The sequence below is a fragment of the Terrapene carolina genome, unplaced genomic scaffold (assembly GCF_002925995.2).
Source record: "Terrapene carolina triunguis isolate 2854851 unplaced genomic scaffold, T_m_triunguis-2.0 Scaffold210, whole genome shotgun sequence".
Classification (NCBI taxonomy): Eukaryota; Metazoa; Chordata; order Testudines; family Emydidae; genus Terrapene; species Terrapene triunguis.
Genome location: NW_020664561.1, coordinates 21524255 through 21550459, shown reverse-complemented (window position 1 = coordinate 21550459; position 26205 = coordinate 21524255). Strand labels below are relative to the sequence as shown.

General features: G+C 41.5%; 1 protein-coding gene across 1 annotated transcript in view; it reads right to left on the bottom strand.

Annotated features, from left to right (window-relative positions):
• Positions 1–25012, bottom strand: part of LOC112109629 (parafibromin) — a 179762-nt gene extending 154750 nt beyond the window's left edge. Inside the window, exons 1-7 of the mRNA XM_026655363.1 lie at positions 24836–25012; positions 14767–14872; positions 10850–10919; positions 9993–10055; positions 9850–9902; positions 6270–6358; positions 3004–3220 (exon numbers count right to left, since the gene is read on the bottom strand). Of these exons, the coding sequence (XP_026511148.1) occupies positions 3004–3220; positions 6270–6358; positions 9850–9902; positions 9993–10055; positions 10850–10919; positions 14767–14872; positions 24836–24966 (729 nt within the window). The 5' untranslated portion in view covers positions 24967–25012. The remainder of the gene's footprint in view (positions 1–3003; positions 3221–6269; positions 6359–9849; positions 9903–9992; positions 10056–10849; positions 10920–14766; positions 14873–24835) is intronic.
• Positions 25013–26205: the final 1193 nt, after the last annotated feature.

Below are 26205 nucleotides of genomic sequence, written 5' to 3'. Positions count from 1 at the left end.
TTCTGTGGGGTGCGGAAAATACATTTCAGGATTGTAGTTTAAATGAATTATTACTCAAAGTTCTGTATTAATATGCCTAGTAAGGACTCTATTTGTCAAAAAACATTTGCTGAATCTTTTTTGTTGTCTGTATTGTTACAGACATACTTGCTGACAGGCTTTTTGAAATAAATTACCAAAATAATTGAAACCGGCTTTATTATATTGTATTATTTTGACAAATAAAATATGCAGAATTTTACAGAATTTTAAAATATTGTGTGCAGAATTTTTAATTTTTTGGCACAGAATTCCCCCAGGAGTATAGTATACATCTTTGGAGCAGGAAACCAACACCAGTTATTCTCAATGTTTTATTCTGTAGCTGTTCTACTTAAAGGTCCAATCTTAAATTATCTTCGACAGAGTATATATATCCACTCTGGTAAAAAATGTTTTCTAGCTGAAGAACTTACAATGGGAATCCCTTATTAATTTTGTTCCGAAGATTTGTAGCATTAAAAATGTAAATATCACTTCTGGCATATCTGAACCAGTCAATATTTCAGTTCAAATTCTTTGAAATTATATAAATATCTGACAAGACAAATCTAACCCTCTCTCTATATAAATAGATTTGTTGTCAAGAAAGTGACTACAATGGCAAGACCTCATGTCACCTAATTTGGTGAATGTCAACGCTTCAGACTCCATTAACTACATGCTTTACAAATCTTTGTAAAGGAAAATGCTATTTACTATCACTGAAGCAGAAGCAAGATCTACGGTAGCAAGACCTGTCCAAACTTAAGGGGAAGGTTGATCTACACATCCTTAATCTAATTAGAAATAAATGTACATATTTCACTTCTGTTGAAAACATTTTTAACTACTCTTTCAGTAATACCTAAATTTACTATACCTGAAAAAAATAAAATAGTGATTTCCTCTAATACCTCTGTTTACTTTGTGCATTTGACAGTATTTTGCATACAGTTTCCACTTTGTGTTGGTCTTTCACACAAAAGAGAAAAATGCCTTAAAATAGGAAATTGTGGCTGTAAAGAAAAAAAATTCAAACACTTGTAAAGCAACTGAGCCAAGTAACCTTGTCTTTAGTTGATTATTTCTCACACCTTGAGCTACTGATAGAACAAGGAAGGCCCAAAACCTGCACTGAGAACTGTGCAAGTAGAGTCCTGGAAAGAGATCAGTTTCTTTGCCCTTCCACTTTACGTCACTGCTTCATATACCTCAAGAAAGGTCCTAAGATTTGATCAGTCTCTACTACTGCCCTCAGGAACCCACTGCTCTCCCCTGGTTCCTATGGGTAGATTGGAAATGAAGAATCTCTATCATCCTCATTCTCTTCTATAGATTGGTCGCAAAGCGGTCCCATGGAGAAGAGCAAGCTTAGTGACAACCCATATGCCTCATCCTTGCTCTCTCCCCTATCTTCGTGGAGAGGCCTGTATTAGAATCTGCCAAACTCCACTATTCCCTGACTCCCTCCCACAGCAGAGCTTCTGGAGTGGAACTCCCACCTCCGCCCCTAAACCGGCTCCACATGGTTCCTGTCGAAGTCACATGCTAAGGATGGGGATGGCCCCTCTAGATAAATGCAGGATTCTGGGGGAGGGGAAAAGCCACCCAGGCTCCTGCAGTTTCTACATGTTTTCTGTAACAACTGCTAAAATCTTGAATATTCAAAATTTAATTTTGTTTAGTAAGAAAGATTGACCCTGGATGGGGTTAGTAACAAATAGCAGCAGGAACATGACTGGCTCTACAGTATTCTTTCAGCAAGACAGTGTTTAGGCATGAAAGCCAGAAGTGCAGCTCCATCACCCTTAACAATGACAATATATTGTTGTTTATTCCTCTGAGTTTTCCCCTCCTTGTAAACCCCACCACCTAGGTCCAAAGACTAAAGGATTTTTTCGTGTTATTACTCTCCCTGTCAATTTAAAATCTTTTACCTAACAAGAGGTTCAAACAAGGCAGAAATCTTCTGAGCATGGTAATGAGCAGGACCCTTGCCAACTCCAGGGCTCACACCAGCTTTATTCCATGATGAGTTAAGATAAGGTGAACATGAAGCCCAAACTACTTTGCTTCCCTTTGAACTATTCCAGTTTAGACGCTACTAAGGCCATGTCTACACTACTACTTATGTTGGCAAAACGTATGCCGCTCAGGGGTGTGGAAAAAAAAAAAACAAAAACATCTCTGTAACCAACCTAAGTTTTGCTGGCATAAGTGGTAGTATGCACAGCACTATGTCGACAGGAGAGTGTCTCCCGCCAACACAGCTACTGCCACTCGATGTGATTTTATGATGTCAACAGGAGAGCTCTCTCTGTATCAGTATAGCTGTGCCACTTTAAGCTTGCTAGAGTAGACATGGCCTAAGTTATCAAGCAAATTACAAGGCCCAGTGTAATGAAGATAAAAATAATCTCTCTCAACTGAGCTTTTTCCAAGTATGCCAGTGGCCGTTCAGCCTACTGTTTTCCTGCCACACTGTGTTTTGTTAGTCTTACTTTTTTTTCAATCAAATCTATTTCCATTTTGAAGGGAGGAAAAACCTCTAGGCACTGCCCATGGAGTTTAGGGCACAAAAGATTGGGCAAGAGGATAGAAATTGATTTAGCAATGCATTACAGAAACTATTCAGAATTTTTTTTTTTTTTTTAAATCCTATCTTTAAATCCTACAAAAGTGACATGACCAAGAAGTCTAGTTATTTAAAAACTGGTAAAAAGATCATCTGAGCAGCAGTAACTTCAGTTACTATTTGTAGCTGTCAAGACTGAAGGGGTGGCAAAGAAAATTACAAAGATGAAAAGAATGAAATGGTTGTTACTTAGGTGTTATATTTGTATTAATTAATACATGTTAATATCATTCTGTTCAACTTAAAAACAAAACCAAGAAAGGTTTTTTCCTCAACTACTCAACATGGACAATGCATTTAGCTTCTAAATGCTGGTTCAAAAAAAATTGATAAACAAAAAGCATTACCTTGCCTGTGCTTTGTAAAATTGTAGTTCTTGTCCTCCATACTCTCTCCCTGCTGACAATGTCTCTGGTTACATCTACCTCCGCATCAACAAAACTTCTTTGTTTAAGAGCAGTTATGTCATCATCAAGATCTGTCTTGATTGTAGATCTTTTCTTCGCCATGATTTTTGCTTTGATAGCAGCAATTTTTTCCACAGACATGGCTTCAGACAAGGATCTAAACAAGAATATCAGAGGCGGCTGAGTAAAAGCATAAATCAGTTATAAGTTTTGTGTTCTGAAGTACATATGAACAATCAGCCTTGATTTCCTCCCAAACTACTAGAAGTTTACATCTGTGCCATATATCATAAGGTGGTCTCCATAGAGACATCAGCACTGCTACTTTGGCCATTAAAGTCATTCCCTGATAGATGACTTCCCAAGTAATTTAAAAATACCACAAGAAAACTAATACAATATACACAGAGAGAGAGAGACCTACCAGCGCTTATGAAATGTACAGCCCTGGGGCTAAAGGCTTCAGGTTACTGTAAGGACAACACTTGTCCCTCTGTTACCCACAAATTAATATAGTTCAAGTTACCTGTCTATTCAATCCTTGGCCACTGCTCGTGATGGTAAAAAAGAGCGTAGTTTAGTACCAGCTATGGTATGCTGACACTTTTCCACTAAGAAGTGGACCAACATTACCAATTCATTTCACCCAGACCAAATAGTCAAGATGGCATTAAACTTTGTCGCTATGAACCTGTGCTGCATTTCAAAGAGTTCTTCTTGACCCAGTATTTCCCCATCCTATATTTTTTAAGTTGCATATGTGTTTATGTTAACACATTTAAACAAACATTTAATGTGTTATGTGTTTGTTTAAATGTGAACAAAATGAAACTCAGCTACCTGACAGCCTAACTCCAATTCAGATATTATCATTCTCAAAGTGAACTTCAGAATAAAATGAAAATTGAGTTAGGCAAAGAAGTCTGTGTTTAAGTCAATTTTCATTTTATTTTGCATTTCACACTGAAAAAAGTGTATCTAATGAGCATGTGATTGGAAAGCATTCTATTTATGAAAGTAAGCTATGTAAAGAGGGATATTTTTATTTGTGTAGTTTGTTTTTTGTAGTAGCTTAACTAATTTAACAGGTATGCACACACTTTAATACCTTTAAATATTATGTCACTTGCATTTTAAAAGAGAGTCTCTTTTGTACTATTAAAAAAATAAAAGACATGAGATACAAAAAATAATAATGAATACTCAGCAATCCTCATTGCAGCATTGCCTGGTACTCCACAGAACATTAAAGGCAGTCTGTGAAGCCATCCGAACATCAGGAACACCAAGACCCTCAGTGACCTGACTCAGTACAAAGAGTAGGTCACTAAACTTTTTGAAGTTAGACAGTGATTAAGAATTCTTATTGCAGGTAGCCTTTAATTACACCTATGCAGGTGGCAGTCTCCTTTATCAATGAAAGGTATGTTTTATCCTGGATTTAGGTGTTATTTGTGGATTCTAGACCATCACTTCACCAGGCTCTGAAAGTTCTTTCAAAGCTAGTGGATAAGATGAACATTGGAATAGTAACAACTGGGGCCTCCCTATCACACTGTCTGTACAGTCTGGAGAAATTTCACTTGATAGGGAAAAGATATTTGCTGAAGTCTTGTTCATTTTGGCATTCATCACAGTATCTGCGCTCCTCACAAACTAAGTCATCCACCACATCCCCTTCAGATTTGGAAGCGATATCCCCATTTTACAGCTTGGGAACTGAGGCACAGAAGAGATTAACTGACTTGCACAAGGTCACCCAAGAGGTCTGTGGCAGAGATAATTGAATCCAGACCTTCTGAGTCCCAGTGCAGAGCCTTAATAAGACCACTCATCTGTCCATTTGCATGTCTATATAAACTGACAGAACATGTTTAGAGAACAACTCTGACATTCTCAATTACTGAATTCTTCAGTTTGATGGGACAGACAGAGAAATAACATACCTTTTTGCTCCACTAACTGGGACTGCTCCAATTAGAGCTCTAGGCTTTTTTGAATAGTTGGTTCAAAGTATTTTAGGGGGAAAGGGGTATTTTTGTAACTTTTCAGAATGCTTTTCTTACTAAGAGCTCACCGCTTCTAGAAACATTCTGCCTGGTTCTGAAGTGAACTGTTTGCTCTAGAACAGCTTGGCACCATTTTTATTCTTTCATAGCTGAGAAGTGCTAGAATAAGGAGACATCCAAATGCTCTGTCTCTTCCCTCAAGTCTCTTGAGTTTTCTTACTCAATTAGCCAATTAGAGTCTGACATATTCCCCAATGTCAAAACCAAGATTTTCGGAAACATAATAGAGTCTTTGCTCCATGCTTTAGCAATCTGCTCTAGGGAGCTAGGACGGGTCAAGGACAGAACTTGGAGGGATCCTGGGGTAATAATAAAAGGATAGGTCTAAGCAAGGAGAAAGTGGGTGGAGGGAAATGATGGGCAGTTATGCCCACAAAACCTGAGGCCTTTACATCAGCCAGGCTTTGCCATGGATCCATCAGATTCTCTGCCCAGCTTTGGGGAAATCCAGTTTAAGGCCCTGAAGGATGTTCATCTGTATCCCTGTAGAATTTTGCAGAGGTACAAAGGAAAAGGAAAAGGAAACTGCTGAGCTATTTGAATCCTCAAGATGCTGATGACTTCTTGTGGCAATGAAAGTCTTCCTTCTCTGTATGTTTAGCAGAGCATCTACACATATTATGGAAGATCAATCCAATTTAGAGACCTAATAGGGGACTCATCTGCGCTTCAGCTTGCTTCTTGCAAGGTTTTACTCCTTCTAGAGACAAAGTGGACACACACATTCCTCAACAACTTTGGGTGTTGTTTTAAATGCAGGAGATAAAGGGTAGCTGCTGTCCTCTATGGTGTTTCCCATTTTATTAGCCTGTCTATATAATACTATGGCAGAAACAAGGAAAAAGGAAAACACTAGTCAGAGACACAAACCAACAGTCTGATCACTTCTGGGTGCTGACTGATCAGTCACTGCTGTGAAGTTACCCCTCCAAAACAGGAGTCTGACCTCCAATCACATGAAGCTCTGCCGCAGTCTGATGGCTAACATTTTTCCAGAGACAGTTTTTCTGCAGAAATCCAGGGAACCCCTCAGTGGGGCTGCTGGACATACACTTGAGAACAGATGAAATAACTGGTCGGCTTTACAGTCCTTAAAACTAGCAATTACTACCCCAGGAGTGAAATAAGATTTCTTACCTGATCTGCTCTGTCTGCACAATACCTTCTTTATGCCCCTCCAACCGAGCTGCCAGCCGCTCCTTGTCAAGACGCACACACTCTTCATCCTAGTAGCAATAGCAATGTTTATTTATAAAGCAGCTTCAGTACAATCTCTCTGCCCTCTCTGAAAATTAGTAAGATTAAAACTGAAACTTCATAGAAATCAGCATGTTTAACTTTTTGTGACTAAAGAAATTCCTTGCCAATCTGGTGTAGTTTTGTAGCCATGCTGCACGGATGGATTGCTGAGTGGTAGACTACTAAAAATTGATTCTTGAAAGAACAGAAAGAACACTGAGTAGTTAACAACTAAAGAAAGCTACAAGTCACCTCTTGAAAGTCACAGACAACAATTTAGAGAATGGCTTTTATGTTGGCTGCCAGAGCTCATATTTCTTGAAATATGGAATTCCATCACCTCACTTTCCCTCCCAAACAAAATTTAAATGGTATTTAAGATTTGCACAGATATTTAAGTGATGTATTAGCACAGAAAGTCAAATTTAGTTTATATCTTGATGTAGATCCTCTCCAAATGGCACTCCCAAAACAAATTAAAGTAATTAACTCGTTATTTAAAAAAAAAAAAAAAAAAAAGCCAGATTCTCTTGTTGAACTGTGCTTAAGGCAGAAATGAAGTGGGAAGAGGCAGCAAAGGTGGACTTATGCCATCTTTTCATCTTTTTGAACTTAGGGCCAGCCAAAGTCAGTTTGGCACCCAAAAAAACTTAAAGCAGCGTCAAGTCTGTTCCAAGTTGCATCCCACTCCCTATAGCTTGAAGGGACCGTTGTGACAGTGTACCTAGCCAAACTCCAACATCAGGCAGATATGGAGTCACCACACAGGGAGAATCCCCAGGTAGCTGGTTAAACAGGCTTTATAGACTTTGAGCTGCTAGAACAGCACAGTGTTTTCTTTAAGAACTATTTACAAAGAAGTCTGGTTAATTCTGAATACCATGATAAGAAATCTGCAGTACCACTGAAGTGAAGCAGAACCATAACTTCATCGGATAATGCAATAAAGTTGTAGATCACCGGTACTCCATCCCACTGCCCCCTAACGTCTTTGCTCCATAGGAGTAGAGTCTTTGCACACTACTTACAGCTTCTCATGCCACTGCACCCAAGCATAAACCATGCTCCAATAAAATGTCTGTCTATTGAAGAGTTGAAGTGGTTGCAAAGACTAGCTCCTTCTGAGACGCAAATCCAGAGTGACAGCTGTAAACTGATGTGGCAGCTCCCTGTTTATTTTACAAATAATTGCAAGGTTTAACTGCTCATTGAAAAAGGGGCTCCCAGACATTAGTGTGAATTAATGAGGTTGTACTGTATGCTGCCTATTAGAAGGTGAAGAACTGAAGTTAAACATCTGTGACAAATGTTAACATACTGATGTGGGCCCCTGAGCTGAAGATGTTTATCCAAGAAAGCAAATAAACTGTGTTTCTATTATTAACATTAACTTTAAGAAACAGGTACCTCTCCCCCCCAGTTAATTTAAATGATTTTTCAAAAAAATTATTTGCATCCATCAAGTTGCACCCAACAAATTCTTTGCAGTGACCACTAATCAGCACGGGTTAGCCTTAAATTAATTAGCTTTTAAGTATTTTATTATTCAAAAGACCAATGGGTTCATCAGCAGGGTCTGTAAACCGAGCGATCACACGAAACAGCTAGGCCACAGGAAAGAATGAGGACAGACAGGATCCATCTATATTGCAAGAACCACTTTTCAGAGGACCTGGTTACAGAGTTGTCTCCTGAACACAGCTGCAAAGATCAAGACTGCAGCATGGTTCCAGAATATACTTAAACCAGAGTTTAGTCTACACAAGATGGAACTGTGTCCAGACACAACTGAGTGCCTATACTGTGCTGCTAAGGTCTTGGTCTGTCCAATCTTGTTTTAACTATATCACAACATGCCTGTGATGTAAACATAAAAAATGGGCAAACTGTGGCATTAGCACAGACAAGCCCTTAAAGTGAAGCTATGTTGTATGCTTTTCAACATACATCTGAAAATGAAGCAAAAATTGGTAGAGAGACTGTTAGTAAGTCATATACTCAATTATGATATGAATCACTCATCTACTAAGCACCAGGCTAGTGAAAGAGTGAAGAGGTGGAATAATTTGCAGTAGCTTCACTAACTGTGAGCACATCTAATCCACTTTATCAGCAATGGCACCACCCCTCCTAAATCTTTTGAGGATGACTGTACTCTAAAACAAGTTATTTTTCCACAGCAAAATGGTAAAAATAAATCATGATTTTAGTTTAAAATAGGACAAGTTACAGGACAATATTTTAATTGTTTGCTATAGAAAATAATAAAAGTTAATTTGTTATAGAATAGTAGGAACATTTAGTAATATTTAACTGGTAGTTTCAGGCCACCTAAAAAAAGAAGCCTATAATACACAGGACATATGTACAGCCAATTTCATAGAGGAATCTTAGCAACCAACTGACAAGGATGACACAAAAGGTAACTGAGAAAAAACATTAAATCAGATTTTGTCACAGACTCATGGTCTTGACTGTAAGTAATGCTAACCACTTCCTAATTGAATAAATAAATGTAATATATTGCTTTGAAGATGCACTTGTGTAAGTACACCATTAAATGAACTGCCAGGATGTCAGGTCAGACTAAGGGCTTGTCTACACTACCGCGGTAGTTCGACGGCTGGAAATCGAACTTCCGGGTTCGATTTATCGCGTCTGGTCTGGACGCGATAATTCGAACCAGGAAGTGCTCGCCGTCGACTGCGGTACTCCACCTCAGCGAGAGGAGTACCGCGGAGTCGACGGGGGAGCCTGCCTGCCACGTGTGGACCGCGTCTGAACCGCGGTAAATTCGAACTAAGGTATGTCGACTTCAGCTACGTTATTCACGTAGCTGAAGTTGCGTACCTTAGATCGAATTGGGGTGTTAGTGTAGACCAGGCCTAAGGGTAACAATGGTGGACTGTAGTTTCACATGTTACCAAGAGCACTGTAGTATCAGAACAGGTAAACCAAGTATGATAAGGATCCTTTAACAAACACACCTAGAATAATGATGGGAAGATGTAAATTAAAGGTCAAATGCTTTGGTCTTGAATGGGGAAGTAAGAGTAGCTACATGTTAAGAGGATGAAATGTGCCTACGTATTTTTTAATGCCAGTAAATAGGATTTAGGTCCCAATCCTTCAGCCCTTATTCAAGCAACTAGGCTAACTTCCAGCCATGTGATACAAAATATACATCCATGATCTATAAAGTTGCAGATTTCCCCTCTTATACTACAGACCACTTAAGTGTGTTAGAATTTAAAGCCAGTAAAGTCAAACATCAAAGTTCAAAGGAGAGGCTGAAATTCCTACTAAGTATTGGTGCACAGTCTCCATTTAATTCACATAAACAACTCCCATTCACATTAATGGGAGAAGTATGTGAACCTACAGGAAAGGAAGTTTATCTAAATTACAATATCAGATAAAAAAAATCTAGTTAGTCCCAGAAGAAACTCAGATGGATGACATTAGTCATTTGCATTACCTCTATTCTTGGTTTCTTTGCTTCTGCTAATATTTCATCTGCTGCTCTTTTAACTAAAGGGGGAAAAAAGGTAATTAAAAATGCAGAATTGTGGTGGGCTTTCATAAAATTCATACCAACTCTGCTTAGCAGTTAAATCATACCTTGAGTGGATCGCTGAAGACCAATTTCAAGTGGTGCACTTCTGTCTATACTTGATGACGTTGCTAAGGTTCAAACACAAAATTGTATGTAAGTATTCAAAGATGTGAGCACAGGAAGCAAACAGCACTGCAAAGGTAACAAATATTTTGTAATCTGGAATCAAGTATCTCTGTAAATTCACTTACATTTGTAAGAGGAAATTAAACTAATGGCCCCCATTTGAAATAAAAGCATGCTTATCATATATATCACAAAAAGTGAGTAGCCTCAAATTCCAATTTACTAAAAAATACAGTACTACAAGAAAAACTGCAGAGAAAATATTTAAAACACAACATGCATTAGTATTCATCTACAGACAGGCTAACATCTTCAAGCACCTCTCTTCTCTGACTACTGGTAACCTAGATTTTAATGCTGGAAGACCATACAAATTGCTATGCTGCTAATGAATAAGTGTTAGCATGTAATATATCAGTTTAGCAAACTGTAGGACTCATACTCTCAATTCTGGTATAGTACGTGTGTGGTATTACTGAATAGGTCTTTGTCACACTCTAGAAAAAAGTATATGCACATCCCTACCACACAGCAGCATTAACATCTGAAGAAGCTGTTGGCTCAGCTGTCACAGTTTGTTTTATCATATAGCTACTAATGACACACAGAGACAGACAAGTGAAATTTAGAACAAAGAGGTGGCAGAACACCTGTAAGCCCATTTGAACAGGCCTCATATACTCCAACATATATACAGGTTCATATGTCCACTCTTGTTTAATCTCTCCCTCCCCACTGCAAAAGTGAAGCAATAAAATGCAGTTTAGCAGTGCTAAAAAGGAAGAACTTCACTCACATGTTTCCCCATTTAGGTACGCAAGTAGATCTTTTCTGTCAGGTCTTCTTACCACAGGAATGTTTTCAGTCTGAAAAGAATTGAAGATTTTATTTTACATAGACCACATCCAAAAACAGGATGCCTCAGAACAAAACCCAAATAATATGACATGTATAAAGTTTGTGGGGAAGACATTTCCTTTATTTAGAAGTTGCTGTTTGATACACAAATTATATTGTAAATAAATTATAAGATCTGTTAGAAATGGAGAGCTGGAGAATCCTCATCTACTAGGTTTTCTAACAACTTTACCCACAGTGCTTAGTAACCATACAACCACATGCAAGCTGTTTTTGTGAAAAACTGTTGTTGGCAACACATGATAAAACAGAACCACTACGTTTCATGTTTTTTCCTTTTAAATTGTTCACAAGAATGATCCTATTTTTCAAAGTTTTCTTTTACAGTAAATCTGTTGAGTATGAGAGTTTAAAATTAAGCATTTGCTCATAAAGCAGTGCTTCATCAGGAAATGAATTATTTCATAAAATGAACCAAGTGAGGAAGGCTTTTCTTTGTTTGTTTCATTTGTTTTTAAAATATGTTCAAATATATCAAATAATTCCTAGCTGCAAGACTAAGAATGGCAAAAAAAATAACTTCCTGTTTTCAAGCTTGAACTGCATGGTTACACAGTAAACCATAAGCTAAAGTAGGAAGAAGAGAAAGGGCTATTAAGCTTTATCTATTCAACATATTAAAAAAATACAGCTGGCTCCACTTAAATGCATAATGATACGTGTAACACCAATGTACTGTCCAGGTCAGCAGTCAACAGATTGCAATTACTTTTCAAGCATCCAGGAATGTTCTAGGTACATCACAAAATAAATATTAGGTAGCTGCTCAACATTGGTGGATGCATAATTCATTTAAGCTGCATTCAAAATTCAAGGTGCACATGCTATTCTCAACTTAATTACTTCCAATAAATCAATGGCAACATTGGGCATATCATTTAACATCTTGGCTCATTTCTGGGATCATCTATGCCACCTCAAGTAAAATTCTGGTAGACAGATTTCATTCTAAATCGGTTAGAATTTCTGATTAACATTATTTTAGCCATCTGAGCATTTTGTTCCAATTTACATCACAGTAAATAGCTACTATTTTTGGATTTGGGTGTAGTCCTTTTGCATGCAGTATATCGAGGTAGTCTTATGATTATGTACCTAAGCAGAGTGTAGAATAAACTAAATTACCTTCAAGTAAAGTCTACTAGATGGAAACACTCTGCAGGTAAGCAAATGTTTAGCCTAAAAATCTTTACAGTATCTCTTTCAGTTTAGTTGGTTTGTCACAAACATAGGCTATCTGAAAAAAACATTAAAGTTATAGCCACTTGTCATAAACATACAGATAAGGGTAGCATAAAATCCCTCCTGAGCAGCTGTACTGAATCTTTACCTGTTAAGAAGCTCAAATAACCTGATTGGCACCTGACCAAAAGGACCAATAAGGAAAGAAGATACTTTCAAATCGGGGGGGGGCGGAGGGAAGGTTTTGTTTGGGCTCTCTTTGTTTGTTCCCTCTCCCACGAGAGAAGCCAAGCAGGGACAACATCTCCTGAAAATATACCTGGAATAATCCATCTAAGAATTACAGAAATTGTAAGTGAGGCAAGGAATGTGTTAGGTTATCTTTTGTTTTAGCTTGTGAATTTTCCCTATGCTAAGAGGGAGTTTTATTCCTGTTTTGTAACTGTGAAGCAGAGTCCAGAGGGGAGTTCTCTGTGTTTTAAATCTTTTTATTACCCTGTAAAGTTACCTTCCATCCTGATTCTGCAGGTGTGATTCTTTTACTTTTTTTCTTTATAATAAAGTTCTTCTTTTAAGAACCTGATTGATTTTAGTGTCCTAAAGATAAAGGGTCTGGTTTGTACTTACATTAAAGGCAATTGGTTGGTATATTATTCTCAAGCCTCCCCAGGAAAGGGGGATAGGGCTCCAAGTGGCCCCTCCCTGAATTTTTGTTTAAATCACTTGGTGGTGGCAGCAATACCGTCCAAGTACAAGAAAAGGAATTTGTGCCTTGGGGAAGTTTTTAACCTAAACTGGTGGAATAAGCTTAGGAGGTCTTTCATGCAGTTCCCCACATCTGTACCCCAGAGTTCAGAGTGGGGAGGGAACCCTGACACCACTCAAGAACACACATCTGATCCAACATTTTTGCAGGGTCAGCCTTTCCCATTTTCATTTCAAGTTAAGAAACAGCATTTATATTTCTCTCACAAAATCAACTGCAAGTTACAGTTAAGCTGTTAAAAATGAAACCTTAAAGATGCTCTAAGTAAAAGACTGATCTTCAAAGGAGCAAAAGAAAGAAGATGGCTTTTAATGTACAAACATTAGTGCTAATCTGGTTCTTTAGATGTATTAAACAGAAATTTTCTGAAAAGATAAGACCATATGTAACCAAAAGCCCTTGTTTTGATAGTTTAAACCCTGGTATTAAAAGCTATCACTAAACACACATAGCAGAGATGCTATGCTTGAACTGAGACACAGATTAATGAACCAATAAAACACACCTTGTCATGTCTTTCTACTTAGTTTTGCCACTGTCTTAAGAACAGAAGAATATTTGTTTTTAAAATATGTTCAAATATATCAAATAATTCCTAGCTGCAAGACTAAGAATGGCAAAAAAAATAACTTCCTGTTTTCAAGCTTACAAATAAGTAGTAATAGATTATTTTACATTTAACTCCCTCTTCCCACCTCAGTTCAGAATAGGAGAAGGATGTGTGTGCTCAGTTGCCATATCCAGCACTGCTTCTGATTAACATGCTATCCTTTAGTATTATGCATACTTTTCCACATGATTTTGTAATCTTTTCTCTTAAATTCTCTTCTTTAAAACAATGTCAGAGTCCACATTAAGTCCGGTACTCAGTGTGTCAAGTATTACAATTACTGTGAACAGTGAATCAATTTCATTCTACTCATTCAATAAGAAAATTAAGAGCAGGTGTCAACGATTTTAGACACACAAGGTGGGTGAGGTGTTGGTGAAAGACAAGCTTTTGAGCTTCACAGAAATATTCTTCGGGTCAAAGATTTTAGTCAATTTCAGTATTTCAGACTAACAGATGCTAACAGAATACAAAATATTGTACTAACTTGGATCAATCTTAATGCTTATGAAGTATTCAAGAAAGAAGGTACAGGCCACAAAGTGATTTACTTGTACTGTCAATACTGAAGTATTAAAATATGAGAGCCTTTTTCAGCAATATAGTGATTATGCTGAAACATATTCTATGCTCTCTTTACTAGTCCTGTATTGTTTTCCCTCATGTTACCCCAACCTCAGTCAGCAAGTGCTTTTTATGATAAATAAATAAAAAACTTCTTCAGAGAGCATGTGTGAACAGGCTATAAACAACTTACTCACCACTGTTGAAAAAGTATACAGAGCATCAAGGGAAGAACTAAGAGGAGTGAAACTGTTCTGCACAAGACTGGAGTGGACATTTTGTCAGAAAATGGTGGAGATGTTTCAATATAAAAATGCAGACGGTTTTGATTTTTCAGAAGAGGAGATTATTACTATTATTATTTTACAGCTCGGCTGTACCAATCAAGTAACAATTCCAGTTAGGTGAGGAGCAAAAACAATAATGCCAGTCACTGAAAGCTGCGCTTATTAAAGTTATGTTTTTACTGTTGTTCATGATTATAACTATGCCATACCATGTTGTTAGCCAAGTAACTATCAAGAAACAGCTGAGTATTTGTAAGTATGTTAGTTAATGTCACAGTAACTGTTCTAATTTCCTGAAAATACTAACATGATCACAAAAATTATTAGCTGTCAAGCATGCACCCTCCAACATTATTAAGGAACAAAGTTCCATGTGCTCTACTTACTGCAGCACGCCGGACGTAAACAGGATGTGAAAGGTGCACATTATTCAGCAGGAACAAGATAGAGTCCAAAGTGTAGTATTCCCTGGGCTGGCCTTCTTTCCCTGTCCTGTAACATCAAGAAACAGATTTTATTTACAACCGTATTTCCTCACACATATACTCCTCATTAATCTTGTTTGGTATATCAAGCTATTAAAAAAAAAAAATGAAAAGCCACTGATCAAATTTGTCAGCATGAGTACAACAGATATTTTATCAATCATTACCCACATACTTACAACCTCTACATGGAATGGATTCAAAACTCCAGAAGTGGCTGGAGTAATTAGGTGTAAGAAAAGAGGCCAACTAATAAAAGTATAGAAGTATATAGTTACAATTCTTGACAACTATAAGATTAACATTTGTTTTTCTTTTTAAAAGTTTTGGAAGACAAACCACTACTTCATGTTTATTCTCCTAATTTTCAAAAGAGCTGCAATAACTTACTCAGACCCTTGGGGATGGGGGAGAGGGGCTGAGGAGATTTTCAACATCCATTGGGAAATAATTTAAAGTGTTCTCCAGATGACTTGCTCTGGAGATAGATATGTAAAATCTTCATTGTAAAATCTATGCTAGTGAAGAGCTCAGAGACTTTACAAACCAAGTGTATCCTAAATATCTGAGGCACAAGAGAGTCTGGATACAAGCAAAATGTAAGGGATCCTCATAAGGAACATGATAACAAGCTATTCAGAAGATAAACCAGTAAGATGGAAATAGATTTACAAATTTATACTGGACTCCCAGATTGCTGGCGTCAGACTGTTATTTTTCAGCAACACGGCTGCTAAAAGCACATTAGGAGTTCAGCCTGATCTTCAAAGTAACGTCTCTTTGCACAAGCAAATGACTTTTCCAGCATACCCTAAATAGCGTTTTCTGTGCCTTGTGACCAACTATCAACCATTAAGGTAGCACCTAGGGCTTGAAAACTCCACCCCAGAAGCAGCAAGCTTACCAAGAGAAGATGGGGGCATAAGACATAACCTGCAGACTTTTAGCTTATTGAACTTTTATGCTTTAAAGAGCACCTACCAAATATGAACCAAGTATAAATCAATGTAGTAATGTGGTCCCCACGTTCCAGACACCTGTGCCTCTACAGGTGCTATGACTGTTGCTTTACTAACCAACGGTAGATTGAAACTGACCAGTCTAGTAAGTTTCAATGATACTATCAGGAACCACAGACCAGCAGCCAAGCTATCAAGAATCATATTGGTGGGGGAAAAGAAAGAGAGAGGTGTACAGCTTCAAATCGATTAGACACATACTAGCCAAGAGCTGGTTTTAAAGCTAGTGCCCACAAAGCCAGGTTTTAGGATCGGCACCCTGGTAGAAATCCCAGCAATCTGCCATCCCCAGAAGCTGATGACAGTGAGAGGGAGGGGGCGGGCCCAAGTCACTGCCCCAGCACTTACTGATGGGGGCCCCCCCACTTATTTTCATTTTTTTTTTTTACCATTGGCTAGTAGATGTCTAGAAAATTTCTTGAGCCCTGGTAGTAATGAAAGCTCTTCCTCCATTCAACATCCCCCAGAAGTGATGTCATCCACAACAAATACCTGGTTTGTGCAGTAGTATTAGCACTTTAAAAAAAAAAAAATCATTTTAGATTGTCTCGTTTCTTTGAACTACTGCTTATCTCTGTGTGATCAGGCATAATAGGCATTTTAGTCTGAGTTTGTAACTGATCAATAAAAAGGCAGAAAAAACTGCTAGATCTCTATTACTACACTGGCTGAAGATATGGTGTTACAAGATCACATTCTGACTTGCTGATTAGGATATTTCAATGATCTAATAAACATCACCAACTCGCAACAGTGCGCTACTGGTACTTCATTGGTTAACCCCCATGAAAAAATTCCTACTCCCATTATGGGTGATGGGAAAGTTAATACAGAGCAAGGACACTAAGGGTACGTCTACACTACAAAATTAGGTCGAATTTATAGAAGCCGGTTTTATAGAAATCGGTTTTATACAGTCGATTGTGTGTGTCCCCACATAAAATGCTCTAAGTGCATTAACTCGGCGGACCGCGTCCACAGTACCGAGGCTAGCGTGACTTCCGGAGCGTTGCACTGTGGGTAGCTATCCCACAGTTCCCGCAGTCTCCGCCGCCCATTGGAATTCTGGGTTGAGATCCCAATACCTGATGATGCAAAAACAGTGTCGCGGGGGGTTCTGGGTACATGTCATCAGGCCTCTCCCCCTCCGTCAGAGCAACGGCAGACAATCGATTCGCGCCTTTTTACCTGGGTTACCTGTGCAGACAACATACCATGGCAAGCATGGAGCCCGCTCAGCTCAGCTCACCGTCACCATATGTCATCTGGGTGCCGGCAGACATGGTACTGCATTGCTACACAGCAGCAGCTAATTGCCTTTTGGCAGTAGACGGTGCAGTATGACTGGTGGCCGTCATCGGCTAGCTGGGTGCTGGCAGACGTGGGGCTGCATTGCTACACAGCAGCAGCTCCTTGCCTTTTGGCAGTGGATTCCTCAGTGAGTTCAATCAGAGGCACCTGGGCAGACATGTTTTGTCTCCTGGCCTATTGAACCGTCTTGACGATGATGGCTAGCAGTCGTAGTACAGCATTTTCTGCCAAGCACCCAGAAGATGCCGATGGCTATCAGTCATGCTGCTGCACCGTCTGCTGCCAGCTTAAGATGTAAAAAATAGATGGACCAGATTTGTTCTGTATTCATTTGCTTCCCCCTCCCTCCGTGAAATCAACGGCCTGCTAAACCCAGGGTTTTGAGTTCAATCTTTGGGGGTGCCATTCTGTGTGACAGTTGTTTGTGTTTCTCCCTGATGCACAGCCACCTTTGCTGATTTTAATTCCCTGTAAGCCATGTCATCACTCGCCCCTCCATCTCTCCCTCAGACAATAGTTTCGCGCCTTTTTTCAGCCCAGACGCCATAGCACTGGGATCATGGAGCCCGCTCAGATCACCACGGCAATTATGAGCACTATGAACACCACGCGCAGTGTCCTGGAGTATATGCAGAGCCAGAACATGCCAAAGCAAAACCAGGCGAGGAGGCGATTGCAGTGCGGCGACGAGAGTGATGAAGAAATTGACATGGACATAGACCTCTCACAAAGTACAGGCCCCAGCAATGTGCAAATCATGGTGTTACTGGGGCAGGTTCATGGCGTGGAACGCCGATTCTGGGCCCGGGAAACAAGCACAGACTGGTGGGACCGCATCGTGTTGCAGGTGTGGGACGATTCCCAGTGGCTGCGAAACTTTCGCATGCGCAAGAGCACTTTCATGGAACTTTGTGATTTGCTTTCCCCTGCCCTGAAGCGCCAGAATACCAGGATGAGAGCAGCCCTCACAGTTGAGAAGCGAGTGGCCCTGTGGAAGCTTGCAATGCCAGACAGCTACCGGTCAGTCGGGAATCAATTTGGAGTGGGCAAATCTACTGTGGGGGCTGCTCCAAGTAGTGATCCAAGTAGCCAACGCAATCAAAGACCTGCTGATATCAAGGGTAGTGACTCTGGGAAACGTGCAGGTCATAGTGGATGGCTTTGTTGCAATGGGATTCCCAAACTGTGGTGGGGCAACAGACGGAACCCATATCCCTATCTTGTCACCGGAGCACCAAGCCACCGAGTACATAAACCGCAAGGGGTACTTTTCAATGCTGCTGCAAGTCCTGGTGGATCACAAGGTACGTTTCACTAACATCAATGTGGGATGGCCGGGAAAGGTACATGATGCTCGCGCCTTCAGGAACTCTGGTCTGTTTCAAAAGCTGGAGGAAGGGACTTTCTTCCCAGACCAGAAAATAACCGTTGGGGATGTTGAAATGCCTATCGTTATCCTTGGGGACCCAGCCTACCCCTTAATGCCATGGCTCATGAAGCCGTACACAGGCAGCCTGGACAGGAGTCAGGACCTGTTCAACTATAGGCTGAGCAAGCGCCGAATGGTGGTGAAATGTGCATTTGGACGTTTAAAAGCACGCTGGCGCAGTTTACTGACTCGGATAGACCTCAGAGAAGCCAATATTCCAATTGTTATTGCTGCTTGCTGTGCGCTCCACAATATCTGTGAGAGTAAGGGGGAGACATTTATGGCGGGGTGGGAGGTTGAGGCAAATCGCCTGGCCGCTGATTACGCGCAGCCAGACACCAGGGTGGTTAGCAGAGTACAGCAGGGCGCGGTGCGCATCAGAGAAGCTTTGAAAACCAGTTTTGTGACTGGCCATGCTACGGTGTGAAACTTCTGTTTGTTTCTCCTTGATGAACCCTCCCAACCCCGGTTCACTCTACTTCCCTGTAAGCTAACCACCCTCTCCTCCCGCCTTTGAGCACCACTTGCAGAGGCAATAAAGTCATTGTTACTTCACATTCATGCATTCTTTATTAATTCATCACACAACTAGGGGGGATAACTGCCAAGGTAGCCCGGGAGGGGTGGGGGAGGAGTGAAGGAAAAGGACACACTGCACTTTAAAACTTTAACACTTATTGAAGGCCAGCCTTCTGATGCTTGGGCAATCATCTGGGGTGGAGTGGCTGGGTGGCCGGAGGCCCCCCCATCGTGTTCTTGGGCATCTGGGTGAGGAGGGCTGTTGGTTACACAGGGGCTGTAGCGGCAGTCTCTGCTCCTGCTGCCTTTCCTGCAGCTCAACCATACGCTGGAGCATTTCAGTTTGATGCTCCAGCAGCCGGAGCATCGACTCTTGCCTTCTGTCAGCAAACTGACGCCACCTATCCTCTTCAGCCCGCCACTTGCTCTCTTCAGTCCGCGATTCAGCCCGCCACCTCTCCTCTCGTTCATATTGTGCTTTTTTGCACTCTGACATTGACTGCCTCCACAATAAGCAAAGTATATACATTAAAAATGAGTTGAAAGTGGCTGTTGGGTCATAAGCTACTGCTGAAAGGGCAAGTCAAAACAACACAGGAACCTTGAGAGAAAAAAAGGTTAGAAATGTATAATTTTCCATATTGTTATCACTTATCCTTTTTATAGGCACAACTTCTCATAGTAGAAGGATGTTATATAAACCCACAATGTTTTTCAAAACATTTTCTTAAATGAACCAAAATTAGCCACCCTAGGGTATGCATTAGTAGATTAACAGTGCACTTCTTGGGCAGTTGAAGGCATTTTGCCCCTAGTCTTACAATGTATCTAGGTGGTTTAAACAGTCTACCACCACCTCAATAAACCATGCCAGGGTATGCAACTGAATACATGCCAAGACTTTGCCTAAAAAAGATATTTAAATTTTAATTCCTTTGAAAGTCAGTTCCTCTCCTTGCTTACATGTCAAGACCTAAACTGAGGATAGCTTGCTGCAGTTGATATCACAAACACCCAAAGCAGCACAAGGACTAATCCAACTTCTACTTTTGGTGTTAGTAATGCCATCAAGTGTTTCAAAAGAAACAAAAAGTCCTGAATTTAGGCCTGCACAAAATACAGTATTTTTCATTCACCTTGTGCATCTCTCCACTTACATGTAATTCCAGATTAACAATTTCATGCCATATTAGTAAAAGAAAGCATTTGCATTAAGCAAGAGCAAAAGTTTTTTGTTTTTTAAACCAGACACTTGTATTTCCAGTTCATTCATTTACCCTCAATCTGTAGATGCTAAGAGATCATTAATCCATCAGACTACTTTCTATTCTCTTTCACACTGGAAGATGTGAAAGATACTGATTTTTACTGGCGTGCTTAGTGTAAAATGTATCCCTCATGCACAAAAGAAAGCAGTAACATGGACAACCCATTACTCGAAGAGAAGGATCTATCTTCAGAAACAGACACATGCAAAAGCAACATGTACACTGTCTATTACACAAATTACAGCAACAGTGAACTAGCTGTTCACTATTCACTAACGTCAACTCTAGAGATCGCCCCGTCTACTGGCTAAGTAGACTGCATAAAAGTCTCTCTCTGGATCTACTTGTCTGCCCCTTGGCTCAGAAGTTGCCTTTCAGGAGTAACAAATAGCAACTAGCAGATCAGAGTCCAAGAAACAACTTTTCACACACACACACACACACACACACACACACACACACTGTTTACTATCCATGTGAGTGTAATCTACTTAGCAGTGAAAGAATGGTAAAGGCAATTTTAAAAGTGTCCTGTGTCCATTGAGGGGGGGGAAAAAACCACAATTGGCTTTAGAAGATAGCTAGAGAAAGGATTTTAGAGCAAATGTCATCCTTTGGAAAAGTGCTGAATTACTGGAAGTGAAAGCTCCATTTATCCACAAAAAATATACAGTAGAAATGGAAGCTGCCCCATATTATCTTGATAATGTACTTAAACTTAATTCCAGAGGGACTAATTTTAAGGCTCACAGAATAGTTTTGTCTCCATGACTATGCAGTTTTTGACCTCTCTGTCCAGAGTGCAAAGAGGGTTGTCAGTTACAATTAAGTGAGGACAAACACCTACTACATATTGGACTGAAACCACACACTCTCTGCACAGTCAGGCATTAAGAACTATGAACAGGGACTGGATTCTCTCCAGTGACCTAGATGTAAAAAGATCTGAATCCTATTACTAATGTTCTAAGCCAAGTGGATCTCACTCACCTACAAGAATTGGACAGCTATATCAATAAATTATTTAGTCTAAACGAAGATTTGAAAATTTTACTGGACTCCTTCCACCAAGGCTGATGATATAAAAAATAGGGAAAGAACACCCACCAAGGAGGTCCAGAAATAACATCCAATCACTATGGGGTATATTAATAGTAGTATTGTATGTAAGAAAAGGGAAGTAATTGTCCTGCTCTGCTCAGCGCTGGTGAGGCCTCAGCCAGAATACTTTGTCCAGTTTTGGGTGCCAAACTTTAAGATGTGGACAAACTGGAGAGAGTCTAGAGAAGAGCTACAAAAATAATACAAGATTTAGAAAACCTGACCCGTGAGGAAAGGTTAAAAAACTAGATATGTTTAATCTAGAGGAAAAAAGACTGAGGGGGGACCTGATAAGTCTTCAAATATGTTAAGGTCTGTTACAAAGATGGTGGTGATCAATTGTTCTCCATGTCCACTGAAGGTAGGACAAGAAGTAATGGGCCTAATCTTCAGCAAAGGAAATTTAGGTTAGATATTAGGATAAACCTTGTAACTATTAAGGATAGTTAAAAACTGGGTGAGGCTTCTAAGGGAGGTTGCAGAATCCCCATCACTGAAGGCTTCTACAACCAGATTGGACAAACACCTGTCAGGGATGGTCTAGGTTTACTTGGCCCTGCCTTAGAGCAGGGAACAGGACAAGATGACCTCTCAGGGTCCCTTCCAGCCCTACATTTCTATGATGTTAGTTTCTCTGCTCCCCCCACAGTTCTGAATAACAGTAATGAAACTGACCAGAGTCTTGTTAAATTTTACTGGTTGCTATCCCAGAAAACTTTGAGCAGGAGACACCCCAAAGTTGCCTCCCTGCTTGCTCAAGAAAACAGCAATAAAAACAGTTAATATTTGGAAAGATATCTAAAGGAATTACTCCCCTCCCCTTAACTAGGAATTATCCATTTTGGCAGAATTTACGTGAGGCGAGAAGGGGAGGAAAGTGCATATACAACTCAAGCAGATTTTTGAACACCCTGAAAGAAGGGTAATAAAGTCACATACTTCAGATTATAAACTGACTAGTTGAAAGAGTCAGAAACAAATCCCTAACTCTAAGAACAACTGGCTAGCTGCATTGTGCTTTGGAGGCTAGGATTAAAATTCAAAATGATCTGGACAAACTGGAGAAATGGTCTGATTGAATTTCATCCTATTTACTTAAGGACAAATGCGAAGTACTCCACTTAGGAAGGAACAATCAGTTGCACTCACACAAAATGGGAAATGACTGCCTAGGAAGGAGTACTGCGGGAAGGGATCTGGGGGGTCATTGTGGACCATAAGCTCAAATATGAGTCAACAGTGTAACGTTGTGGCAAAAAAAAGCAAACATCATTCTGGGATGTATTAGCAGGAGTGTTGTAAGCAAGACATGAGAAGTAATTCTTCCGCTCTACTCAGTGCTGATTAGGCCTCAACTGGAGTATTGTGTCCAGTTCTGGATGCCACATTTCAGGAAGGATGTGGACAAATTAGAGAGAGTCCAGAGAAGAGCAACAAAAATGATTAAAGGTCTAGAAAACATGACCTATGAGGGAAGATTGAAAAAACTGGTTTTGTTTAGTCTGGAAAAGAGAAGACTGAGAGGGGACATAATAACAGTTTTCAAGTACGTAAAAGGTTGTTACAAGGAGGAGGGAAAAAATCTTCTTAACCTCTGAGGATAGGACAAGAAGCAATGGGCTTAAATTGCAGCAAGGGAGGTTTAGGTTGGACATTAGCAAAAACTTCCTGTCAGGGTGGTTAAGCACTAGAATAAATGGCCTAGGAAGGTTGTGGAATCTCCATCACTGGAGAGGAATGGTCTACTCATGAGTGCAGGGAACTAGACTAGATGACCTCTCAAGGTCCCAACCAGTTCTATGATTGTGGTGGTTATTTTTGACTTCTTCTGAAAGTTAGGGCCACCACTATAAATAGAATACTGGACCACGGGTCTGATCCAGTTAACAAATCTAATGTTCTTACCCTAATTCAGAAGTTCTTTAATAATGCCCCAGACTTCAGATGACCAGCTGAAAGATCCTTGAGTGTGTTATTGCCCCCCCTTTCCCTACCTATGGAGCTTCTTTGGGAAAATTATTTTTTTCTTTGATCTCCAGCTTTCTCTGCAGCATTATTTTTGGGAGAAATTGAATGTCTTACTACAATTTAATGACACTTAATAAAGTCTAACTAAAAACCAGGCACTCATTTTCAAGGAGTATAGAAAAAAGTAGGAAAAAGCAACCCCTTGGCTTTTAGACAATACAATTGTTGGGCTACAAAATTTATATCGTATAAAGAATAACATTTTGAAAGTTCACTTTAAAAAATAAACACACCCTCTTTCTATCTGGGGAGGTATTTGCATTGTGAATGTACTTGTTTACAATGTGCTGTCTCCCAGAAAAGTTGGGAGACAAACTATATTAGTATTACAGCAAAGATGGGGGGCCCCATTAAGGATAGGCCTGTATAGCCCCATAGAAGCTTCTACAAAGTTCACAGGTGGTCAGATCAAGAGTTTCTATTTGGACCCAACTATACTCCCTACACAAGGAGAAAAGGAGAGTAGAAACACATCCTCATGAAAGGGCAATTAACAAAGTGAGCAAACAATACGCATAACTTAGCTAGAAGATTAGTAGTAAAACAACTTCTAGGATACTTGTCACTTCCTTTCAGTATGAGGTACTAAGTCAGAAAAAAAACAACTCTCAGGCCAGCCACCAATCTATAGCGTGCCCTCTTTAGAGCAGAAATCTAAAACCTCAACACCTGAAATGGACATAACCCTCTTGCCAGCTCCCGCGGCAGGAAAGAAATCACCGTCTTTCCTTTGAGGTGCTGGATCTGCTCTCTCCAACTGGCTGAATCTCAGAGCTGGGGGAAACCAGGCTCCTCCCAAAAGGAAGAAAAGAGACTTCGTTGTTTGACTTGAGATCAAGGCTCCCAGGGTGACAGAGGAGCGACACCCCCCGGGGCACAGGGACACACACCGCGTACAGCCCACCCCCACCGACTCGGTTCCCGCTGGCCCCCCACCCGCGCTCTGCCAGCCGGGACTCGCTCCCCCCTGGACACTGCACCAGGAAACAAGGGGCCACGACCAGCCACGGCCACCCGGGAGCCTCCCGAGGAGCAACAAACAAACAAGCAAACAACGGCCGGTCCCGGGGAGGGGAACCGGGCTCCCAGCACATGGCAGAGCACGCAGTGGAGACAGGACCCCCGAGGAGCCGGGGGAGAGGGGCCGGGCTCGCGGGCTCCCCCCCACGCACGCACCAGTTCCCCCGCCCCGCCTCGCCTCGCCTCCCCGCTCAGCGGTAACAACTTCGGGGCAGCTTCCACCCCCTGCCCGCATGCGGGGGGCGGGGGGGACCTGCAGCGGCCGCGCGACTCACCCCCAGATGACATAGTTGGTCTTGACGTTCTTGGGCCAGGAGAACTCGCCGAAGATCACCTCGTCCCCCTTCACCACGATCTCCTTCTTCTGCGTGTTGTACTGCCGCAGCACGCTCAGCACGTCCGCCATCTTCGCGCCGGGCCGCCACCGCCGCCGCTCCGCCCGGCCCGGCCCGCTCGGCCCCCACAGCCAGCCGCGCGAGGACCCCGCCGCCAGCCGCTAGGGCCCCGCCGGGCTGCCCTTGCCGAACGCCTGAGCGCTGCCGCCTGGGGGAGCCGCCCACGCCGCCTGCCTCACCTATGTGCTCCTCGCCGCCTCTGCCTCATCTCCGTGCTTCTACCCCCCTCACCCCAGTCCGCCTGGCTAGGGGGGCCGTATATGTCCGGTTTTGGCCAGGACAGTCCCCTTTTTTAAGCCCTGTCCCGGATGTCCTGACTTTTTTGGCCAAACTGGGTCCTTGTCCCGTCTCCTCTTGCCAGTTGCAAGTTGCTCTGACCAGTGAAGAGCAAATGGCACGTCCAGTTTTGCCAGACTAATGGGTTGCGCCCCCTTACGGGGAGGGGGGACGGAGGGGTGTCTGGGGCGGCGGCGGGGCTCGGGCTGTCAGCCCTGGGCGGTGCGGGGCTCAGGCCGCCTGGGGCTCGGGCAGTCGGTCAGTCCCATCCACAGTCCTGGGCAGCGCAAGGCTTGGGCAGTCAGCCCGGAGTGGCGTGGGGCTCGTGTGAACAGTTCCAGGTGGCGTGGGGCTCGGGCAGTCAGCCCAGAGCAGGGTGGAGATTGGGTGGTCAGCCCCAGTCTTGGGTAGTGCAGGGTTCAGGTGAGTAGCAACACCAGGTGTCTTGGGACAGCCCCGGGTCGGGGGCTCAGGCAAGCAGTGATGGCAGGCAGCTCAGGCCAGCCCCACACGGAGTCCCGATTTTACTTTGGTAAATATGGTCACCCTACCCCTGTCTCTAACCCCCTCCACCCCGAGTGCTGCCCTCCCTCTGCCCCTTCCCCTCCCTGCTGCCTTTCATCATTGGTATTGCCAACCCCAAATGTTCACAGATCATGAGTTGGGCTTGCCAAAAATCCTGAGCTTGGCTTTAAAATCACAAGATTATGTAAGAAATAATAGATTGTATTTGCCTTCTACTTTTTGAGCCTTTAGAATGCATTGTGGTCACTTTTGAAGCTTTCTTCACAGCCACAAGGGCTAGAAACTTACATTTTCTTTAAGAATGAAGGCTGGAATCATCACATATCCACTTGACTCCAGAAGCTGGGGTTTTAAGGAGAACAGTAATTATCATGAGACTCATGACAAAATCATGAGAGATGACAATACTGCACTCAGCCCCACAGACCTGGGTAGGGTTACCACCTTTG